Raw genomic sequence first — 10423 nt, 5'->3', positions numbered from 1 at the left:
AGACAGACAGAATGGGTGCGCCAGGGCCTCCAGGCACTGCAAACGAACTCCAGATACATGTGCCACTTTGTGCATCTGGCTTATGTGGGACCTGACGAATCAAACCTGGGTCCTTAGGTTTCACAGGCAAGTGCCTTAAACTGCTAAGCTATCTCTCTATGGCGCAAGCTGAGCATGCCCAGAAGCATTCGTGTCCCTCTTATAAACATGTGAACACACATAACTGAACCGACTTGGGAATGGGACAACCTATATGTGAATTATGTAACAGCTCCCTAAATCAAATCCTCATGCTTTGTTTTTCAGGCAACCACTGTGTTGGAAAATAACTCCAGTGCTCTCCTTGCCTGTGGCAGCTAATAACTCTCCACTCTTTTTTCTTTTCTTTCCTTTTTTGAAAGGGAGCGTGGGAGAGTGAGTAACGAGAGCAGGTATGTGCGCACGAGAGAGAACCGACAAGCACCAGGGCCTCCAGCCACGGCAATCCAACTCCAGATGCTTCTGCCATCTTGTGCTCATGTGCGATCTTACACACTTGTCACCTTGTGCATCTGGCTTATGGGGGTTGGGGGTTCCTGGACAGTCAAACATGGGTCCTTAGGTGTTGTAGGCAAGTGCCTCAACTGCTAAGCCATCTCTCCAGCCCTCTATGCTCATATGTCTTGGCTGTGCTTGTGCTGGCTTTGCATTCACCAAAATGTTAACCCACTGTGTTCAGTTCCACTGAGTATGGGCACTCCAGGGCCTTCTGTTGTTGCAGAGGAACTCTAGACATATGTGCCACTTTGTCCATCTGGCTTTACCTGGGTGATGGGGAATTGAATCTGGGCCTTCAGACTTTGCAAGCAAGCACCTTTAGCCACATAGCCATTCCTCTGGTCCTCTAGCCAAACCTGTTAACTCAAAGTACAATTCCACATATCATAGTAGGATTTCTATTTAGATCAGCTAGCATTTCTTTTTTTATTTTTTAAATTTTTTTTTTTTTTTTTTTTCCGAGGTAGGGTCTCACTCTGGTCCAGGCTGACCTGGAATTAACTCTGTAGTCTCAGGGTGGCCTTGAACTTGTGGTGATCCTCCTACCTCTGCCTCCCGAGTGCTGGGATTAAAGGCGTGTGCCACCATGCCTGGCCATTTCTTTTTTTTTAAAAAACATTTTATTTGTTTGACGGGGAGGGAGGGAGAGAGACAGGATGGGCACACCAGGGCCTCTAGCTGCTGCAAACAACTCCAGATGCATGCACCCCCTTGTGTATCTGGCTTTATGTGGATCCTGGGGAATCGAACCTAGCTCCTTTGGTTTTGCAGGAAAGTGCCTTAACCGCTGAGCCATCTCTTTAGCTCATCTGTTTTGAGGCAGTAGCCCAGGCTTGTCTTGAACTTAATGGCAATACTCCTACCTCAGCCTCCTGAGTGCTAGGAATAGACATGCGCCACCACACTCAGCTCTTTAGTCTGCACTTCAAGACCAAAATGTGAAAGGACCAAAACAACAACAACAAAACAAAAATGTCATCATTCCAGAGTGAGCCTGATGCTTATGGAAACACAGGAGACACCATAACAGGTCTTAAGTGGAATGTGCTTCCGCTGGAGCCAGGCACCCCTTCACAGGTCACTGGGGGAAGCACTGCCTCTGAGAACAGGGGCTGAGGCTGTATGGGAAACGGGTTTGATGCACAGTGAGCAAGTCAAGACGTTTTACTGAGAGAAACTGAGAACTAACTAGAGATGATGGTAAATGCCACAAGATGTCTGCAGGCCACAAGGGTTTGCTTGGGGTGAGTGGTAAGGAGCACTAACTAGGATGTGGGTTACTTCTTGCTTGCTGCAACCCCCTGATGGGCTTTATAAACACCTCAGCCCCCCTCCCATGGGCATGGACTCTTCAGGCTAGATAATTCACCATGACTGAATGGACCTAAGGGTGCACCTAAGGGCCAAGTTCTAGTCCATCTTCAGGGAGCAAAGAGTGGAGAGGTGGTATCTGGAGGGTCACTTCCCCCAAAGACATTCCTAGTTTTGTTTTTTTTTTTTTGGTTTTTCGAGGTAGGGTCTCACTCTGGTCCAGGCTGACCTGGAATTAACTCTGTCATCTCAGGGTGGCCTTGAACTCATGGCAATCCTCCTACCTCTGCCTCCCAAGTGATGGGATTAAAGGCGTGTGCCACCACGCCCGGCCCAACATTCCTAGTTTTGACTAAGCTGCTTTAGGCCTTAGGACAGTTCTCAGTTCCAGCATTCTTGAGCCTGGTTTCCCAGCAAAATGGCTTGAGAAGCTATAAACACACACTCTTTCAGGACCCCACTTTTGGGTATGCCTTTACCTGGGACAAGGGTAAGCCTAGGATGGGACTAGAAAACCCACAAGCTCTCAGCATGAGGTACACCCTGCCCTCTTTGCTTCTCCATGAACAGACCAGCACTGGCCTCTGACCTGCAGGTATGTTTCATGTCTTTTTCGGTCTTTTCCTCAATGTAATACTCACCCTTCTGCAGATAGTTCTGTCCTGTCCTTGGCCCTGGGAAGACTCTTCTCTCAAGAGTATGCATTCGCCTACATGATGGGTGAGGGACACAGGAAGACTCAGGGGAGGTGGTTTACACTGCTCCCACATGTAGGGAAGAGTTCAGGAGGTCAGCATACCTTGGCATTCCTGACAGACTAACCTGTCAGCTAATTCTGGAGATCACAGTCATCCCAGAGTTTGGCAGGCTCCAAAAAAGTGTTCTACCTGAGTGATTTTGTCTTCAAAGAGGCTCTGGAAATAGAGGAGACCCCATGACACCCTTAAAAGAAAGCACCTGGCCTTAATGTTTCAAAATATTAGAAAGGAAAGTGCCTGATGCATGTGGAAAAAAATCAATAACTTCTCACAGTTTAGAGTAGATTCAATTTACATTTTACTTAAAAAAAAAGGTGGGTGTGGGTGGTGGTGGGAAGGACATACACAAGGAGGAAAGAGGGTGGAAACAATGATCTGAAATGAACTCCCCTACAGTGACAGACTCTGTGTGCTGGGCAGTCTTTCTCCTGCTGGTTACAACTGCTTACACTACTCACTCGCAAAGCTGTACACAGGGAGCTGCCGGGCGGGAAGGAGAGTAGTTATCATATACAAGGGAAGTTTACAGAATACAGCACTGTCTTTAAATGATGTGACGCAGTTGCAGGAAAAAGTCAACAATACTAACACAAGAATAATCAAACTTTTGTTATCCATGTACAGCAACTAACTGCTTTACAAAAAAGCAAAATAATACAATATATCATCACATGTATTTACAGTGTAGTAAATATACTTTTCTGTCAAATTTTACACAAACTATTTACAGGTGAATATACTGCATTAAAAAAAATTGTGTGGCTGACGCTAAGTGAATTTTTGTATAAGTCCATTGCATAACATTGAATAATACATGCCTCATTATGCTGGGGGCATAAATGTAGAAATAAAAGCAAAAACAAAACAAAACAAAACAAAACCCTAAACCTGAAAAACAAAAACCCCCAAGGAAACTGAGAATCCCTAAAACCTACCAATCCAAAGGGCTGTTGGCTTACACTGTCCCTGCTAGGTATCCTCCACAGGTGGAGGCTGCCTGCACTGTGGTCTGGGGGCCTGGCTCAGCGGTGCACAGGCAAGAGTAAGTGTACAGCAGAGCCCTGTACGCCCATGGGTGAAGGCAAGGCAGCCCTGGGACAGGAGCACTGGACGACAAGAAGGTGACACACAACAGAAACATGGGAGTTACTGTTTTCCTCTCTAAAGGTCCAGAAAATGCCTGCAAACCCAAACAAATCACAGAACTTACATCAAATTATGCAAAACGGGTCACTTGCTCTAAACTTCAGAATTCCTTTTGCAAATAACAAGTACTAGGACTAAAAAGGTACTTCATTGCTCTAGGGTAATTCTCATGTTTATTTTAGTTGCTTGGAAAGCTAGACTTTCCACAGAAATCGGAAGTTCTTTATATAACAAAATTTAAACCTTCCTAGGATGTACTAATCAAAAGTACTTTCACAGCCAAGAAGGTTCACTTTTGATTTGTGCAACACTAATCATTTCAAGAGGTATTTAAAGTGGATTCATTTCATTCTCATACTAGAGGGAGACAGTAAATTTAAGAGCCACCATGCTTTAGTAAACTTGTTTATGGAAAGAGCACTATTTCTAATAGTAAACCTTTGGAAGTTTCTCTGTTTTGATGGAGAAGCAAAATAGCGTTAACGCCCACCATCATATGCACCAAATCCACAAAGAGGAAAACTATCAAACCAAAATCATGGAAAAGGCTCACAGTGCGAGAGCTGACCCAGGACCCCAAAGCCGTGAGCACTGCGGGTAGAGAAGCAGGACCTTAACGGTGGCTCAGAAACCTTGGCACTGGGTCATTTTCTACCTCTTAACTCAGTTCAAATCTTAGCTTTTTAAATTTTTTTTTTTTACAGTCTTAGTTGCTCTGTTACTATAAACATTTTACTCTAATGTAGCCCCTAAATAGTTAAAAACAAAAGCTTAGTTAATTGCACCTGTCTTCAATATTTTCCAACAATTCTATGTTAAAATCACTACTAATGCTAAGAGTATTTTTTTCTTCTTTTTCTTTTGGCAAATGTTCTTTTTTCAGGACTGTAAACAAATTAAAAAAATTAAATTCTTGTTATTTCTGAATATCAAAAGCAATTTTATTTACATTAACATGTTACAGTGTTACTGTATGGGTAAGTGTGAAATGCATTATATTATTAAAGTCAGAACATTTAAATGTACCATTATTTATTGACTTAGCTGTGGAATTGAATTTACTGTATTCCACTAATGAGCTAGCATTACAGGAAACCCTCTCTCCCTGGGTTTCTTTTCTGCCCCTCTCAAAGCCATTCTATCTTAACATATGAAGGGAACCTGGGAGTAGAGGGATAACACCTTTTAAAAATAAATATGGTTCAGTCCTAGGTGAGAGCACCCACACACTAATATGCTCATTGGAATCCGATTATTTTGAACACTGCAGGTACCATAAAGAAGCTGATCTGCATTACTAGGAAGGTCCCATGCCATGAGAAGCCACACCATTAGGTGTAGCAGCAATTCTAGAGGTCCCCTATTGTCACACTAGTGCAGGCTGGCCATACTGTTCACAGTGATTACATGCAATCCTATCAGATAGAACCCAAATGTTTTGCTAGAGATTCCTGATATTTTATTTTTGGAGGAGAGAGGGGAAGACTAAAAGATTTCAAAAATACATCTTACCAAAGAAATTCATGATAATATACAGCATACTCTATTTCTTGGAAAATTATTTAACAAAATAATATCAGCTACTCTAAAAGTTACGTACCATTCCATTTTGCTATGGAGCTAATGCAAACATCTATGAAAATTACCTTCTGAGAACAAATTTCAACACTTGGTTTACTGATTACCCTGCTCAGGATTGCTTAGGAAAGAGGAGGAAGAAGCAAAGGGAAGAAAAGATAATTCCTGCATGAAGTACAGTTTTGGCTTACAAAAACAAACTAAACCACAACAAAGAAAAACCACAATACCTTTAGTATATTTAAAGATTAAAAGATAATCAAATGGAAAAATTACCTAGTTTGGATGACCAAGTATGGATAAGGCCGCAGAACCCATAGCTTTAATTCAGTAATGCTAAGATATATGTGGTCACACTTATTTCCTGTAATTATTGCTCATACTCAAGTGTTAGTTTTTCTTAAGAATCCACTACAAAATACAAGTCCTCTGCCCCCAAAGTACCTGGCCTGTGACTTTACAGTGCGAAGTCATGAAGCTTGACCTCTATGCTTCCTTCAGTTTCATAAGGTTAAAAAAAAAAAGTCCACAGCTAAATGTTTAAACATACTGGGGTTATATTATTTCTCACATAAATTTCTATCTTGCAGTATAAATAAGACGACCACTTTACTTTGATGAGAGGACTCAAGGAGGCAGAGCTCTGTGCAGATGGCTTTCGTAGCTGTTCAGCAGTAGCAGAATCAAGGTTCATCCTCTCTCACAACTTGACGTTCTCAGTGCAGGTTTCCTGGCCTCCTGTCTTCTCTGTAGTCATTGGAACACTTGCTTACACCAGACATATGCCAAAAGTAGGAGAAAAAGCAGCATTAAAATAGGCAATGCTTCCAAGAGTTGATCATCTGGCAACATGGCAGACTGGATGGCTCATGTAAGACACGAAGCACAGCACTGCAACAAGTGGGGACAGGCAAGGTCAGGGAGGTCACTAGTGAAGAGCTCATGTTAGGCTGGCTTGAAAAATGAAAGAAAGAAAGCTTCACATGATTTTCTTAATGCTATTACGTTTGAAACTGCCAGCACTTCTTTGTTTCTGCACTTGGCTTGCGGATCCGTGGCGAGTTCGTCCACTGTTACAGTGGCCAGTGGTGGGGGAGAGTTCAACATTCTCCTTGTCGATTCCTAGAGAGGAAGCACAGCCAGTTACTACCTTTCTTCTGGTGCTAAGCTCTGGGACATATGAGACACCAGGTTGGTTGTTTCAGTATATGTTTGTAAAGGTGTTATTACACAGAAAACCTCACATTTTGCTAAGCCGAATTTGTTGCCATTGCATAAAAACAGCATAAGAAAAATAGAGACATTCTAAGGAAAAGCTAAGAGGCAGGTAGACTTGAACAGAAAGAAAGGCTAGCAGCCAGCCACCAGGGAAGCCTTGCAGAACACCTTCCTCCAAATCATACCAGAAGTGTCCAGCAGAGGGCAGCTTCTACTCACACATCTATCCAGTTCATACACAGGACTCTCTCCAGTCAGAAAAGGTTCTGATCGTTTGGTAAAATTGTCATTTTAAAAAGGCAGGTACTTTTCATTTTTTCAATCACAGTGCCTCTTCCAAAGGAACTGAAGCACGTACTGAGATATAAAACACCACAAGGATTTTTCTCTTTTCAACAAGTCATGCACATTTCTTACCGTTAATTATTTCTCTCATGGAGATCAAGCCTCTGAAAGCCAAGCCCTACAATGACTTTTATAAACTAAGTAGGAACTTCAGAAATGTCATCAGAAACAAGAGATGATGTTTAGTCAGGATTACAATTTAGACAGGTAAAAGGATAGGGACACAGTGACTGAAAGGGCATGCCAGTGGCTGTTGGGGCATGGGGATATATATACACATATAATATCTATATATTTATGTCTATAGCTTTATCTATCTATCTATCTATCTATCTATCTATCTATCTATCCATCCATCCATGCATCCATCCATCCATCCATCTATTCGGTTATCTGAGGTAGGGTCTTTCTCTAGCGCATGGGGATATATATACACATATAATATCTATATATTTATGTCTATAGCTTCATCTATCTATCTATCTATCCATCTATCTATCTATCTATCTATCTATCTATCTATCTATCTATCTATCTATCTATCTATCTATCCATCCATCCATCCATCCATCCATCCATCCATCCACCCACCCACCCACCCACCCATCCATCCATCCATCCATCTATTCGGTTATCTGAGGTAGGGTCTTTCTCTAGCTCAGAGCTGACCCTAGTCTCAGGGTGGCCTCAAACTCACGGTGATCCTCCTACCTCCACCTCCCGAGTGCTGGGATTAAAGGCGTGCGCCACCACACCCAGCTTGGATGCTGCATTTTAAGTGGTCTTGCTGCTGCTTCTTCTTTGGCTTGCTTCTTAAAACATTAACTAGATTAATTATACTCCTCTCTGGCAAGAGTACAGGTGGGAGAGCAAATAGCCAGAGAGCACTCAGGCAGCTTGTGCCACCTGGTGTTTATACATACAGCAAGAGGACCATAAGTCTTTAGTAGGGAAAAAGATAATCTATGTATAGACAAGAGCAAGAAAGAAGATGACAAGGCTGGGAAAACATGTGTCAGTATGTTATGTCTAGGCAACTTACTTTTTTTTCAGGTGATTTAACTCTGTCCTTATATGTCCTGTTTGAATTTTATAAAATTTAATTAATTAATTAATTTTGGTTCTTCAAGGTGGGGTCTCAATCTAGCCCAGGCTGACCTGGAATTCACTATGTAGTCTCAGGGTGGCCTCGAACACATGGCAATCCTCCTACCTCTGCCTCCCGAGTACTGGGATTAAAGGCGTGCATCACCATGCCTGGCCCTGTTTGAATTTTCCGAACAATCATTAAATCTGGGAATGGAAAGTTTTCCATTTTGGGGCAAAGAATAGTATTTCAAGTCAAAAGGCATTCATTACGTTGTAGGAGATAAACAGCTCTTCATGGCTCAGGGACAGAAGTGAACCTGGGGTAACCTCCCCCTAGAAGCCACCCACGCCCAGGATCAACCCTCAGTTCAGTTCTGAGTGTGAATCCAGAAACATGTGCTCTGATTTATAACAGGATCAACACAGGCTGCTGTATGGAGTACATCAGCACGTTGGTGCTAATGACAAGGCATGGAGCTAGCCTTATGTGTACAATTAAAAATAGCACCAGCCATTTCTCCAGGAGCACAGCTGAACTAGAGTTTAATGTGTGCTCTCATCTCACGTGGTCATATTCACAGGAAGCTGATAGAAGGAAGCTGTGCAGCTTTCACAGAATCTTTGCTGGGCAGCAGGATTCTGGAGGCTTTTCCTTCTCTTCTGTGTGTTTACTCGCATGGTCAGAGCTGTTTTTAACAGAACTGAAAGGAGCATGCACACTGTCTCCAGGATGCCCACCTTCCTGCTGATGTATTTAACTTTGTACGGGTTCTTTTAACTGCCTTAATTCGACCAATCCCGCCCCCACCCCCCCATTTTCTGTTTTCTTCATAGTGGATTTATTCTGTCTCCTACCAGAAGTACATTCTACTTCCTTACTTTTATTTTGGTTTTTCAAGGTAGGGTCTCACTCTAGCCCAGGCTGACCTGAAATTCACAGGGTGGCCTGGAACTCATGGCGATCCTCCTACCTCTGCCTCCCGAGTGCTGGGATTAAAGGCATGTGCCACCACGCCCAGTTACTTTCTTACTTTTAAAATTAATAGTTTCTGCTTACATAATCACAACTTATATATACATGCTACTTATTTTCTCCTAGAGAAAAAGCAACTAGGAGGGATCATTTATCATTTATTTTTTCTTATAAAATCCAGTTATTTACTTTTAATAAATTCTTGCTGAAATGAATGCTTTCATTTTAAAATGTGATAGCTGGATCTCTGTAATTCATAGCATAAGAGCACGCAAAAGCCTAGCTCTGAGGGAGTTGATACCATAGTTTTATATTTTAATAGAACTTTTTGTTTTCCCATTCAGCTTCTTCCACATCTGAAATGATCAGAGGCCTGTTGGAATATTTAACATTCCATTCCCTTGAATTTGCATGTAGCCCACAAGTTCAAGTCCAGTATATTTCCTTAATTGATGGTTTCCTTACCAGGAAACCATTTACTGGCTCTTAATTCCTAATAAAGAAACAGGAAGGCAATCTAGGACAGGAAGGTTTGAAATAACTAGGAGGGCTCAGCACTGTAGCTCTGGCCTCCTCCTTTTCTGTCTGCGTTTGGTATAGCCTGGATGCTCTGCTGTGGCTCATTCCACTGCAGGGTAGCAATGCTCCTGTCTGGGGACAAGGGACTGCTGCTCTTAAGAATTAAAATGATAGATATGGTAGCTCTATAGAGCAAGCAACCAGGGTGAAGATGTTCTTAAAGGAAATGCTAACAATATTCTATTTTCCATTACTTTTTTATTTGCATGTGTGTGTCTGTGTCCATGTGTGTGAGTGCAGGTGCGTGTGGAAGTCAGAGGACAACTTTTCAAGTCAGTCCTCGCCTTGGCACCTCACTTGAGGCAGTCTCTCTGCTGCTATGCTTTGCCGTGCTCACCATAAACTTCTGGGAAACTCTTCTGCCTGCTGCCCATCCTGCCAGCACAGCACTGAGTTACAGACGTGAACTACAGCTTGCTTTTGCTGCGTGGTTTAGGGATTGAACCTGAGTACTCCAGTTTGAGTGGTGAGTGCTTTATTCACTTTCTAGCCCATTCTATTTTAGACAGACTCTTACCCTGTAGCCTGGGTTGACTCACCATGTAGATCAAGGTTGGTTTTGAGCTAAAAGTGATCCTCTTGCCTCACTCTCCCAAGTGCTGTGATTACAGGCATGAGTACTATGCTCCATTTCCTTTCCATTTTATTAAGAAATTAGCCTGCAAACCTCAAAAATAGAATTTAAAAGCCTTATTTCCCTCCTGGTAAAGTTGCCCACATACTAATCTTAATGTCTGGAAGGAGATGCGAAAGATGTTGCTTGCATCTTAGATCAATCCTTGTGTCTGTGTGCATGTTTCTTCCTACTGCTGACTCAGTCCTACAAATCATCAGTAAACACAGTGTGACTGGGATTCCTAAATTCAATGTCATAACAAAGGTATCTTAC

The 10423-nt window shown here is 42.4% G+C and overlaps 1 protein-coding gene across 6 annotated transcripts in view; it reads right to left on the bottom strand.

Moving 5' to 3' along the window:
- Positions 1-2887: 2887 nt before the first annotated feature.
- Positions 2888-10423, bottom strand: part of Nf1 (neurofibromin 1) — a 281308-nt gene continuing 273772 nt past the window's right edge. For all 6 annotated transcript variants that reach the window (XM_045158367.1, XM_045158370.1, XM_045158368.1 and 3 more), the window contains one exon: positions 2888-6452. In XM_045158367.1, coding sequence (XP_045014302.1) covers positions 6310-6452 — 143 coding nt within the window. In that variant the 3' untranslated portion in view covers positions 2888-6309. The remainder of the gene's footprint in view (positions 6453-10423) is intronic.

This window comes from Jaculus jaculus, chromosome 9 (genome assembly GCF_020740685.1).
Source record: "Jaculus jaculus isolate mJacJac1 chromosome 9, mJacJac1.mat.Y.cur, whole genome shotgun sequence".
In the NCBI taxonomy this organism is placed as follows: Eukaryota; Metazoa; Chordata; class Mammalia; order Rodentia; family Dipodidae; genus Jaculus; species Jaculus jaculus.
This window is presented reverse-complemented; position numbering and strand designations above follow the sequence as displayed.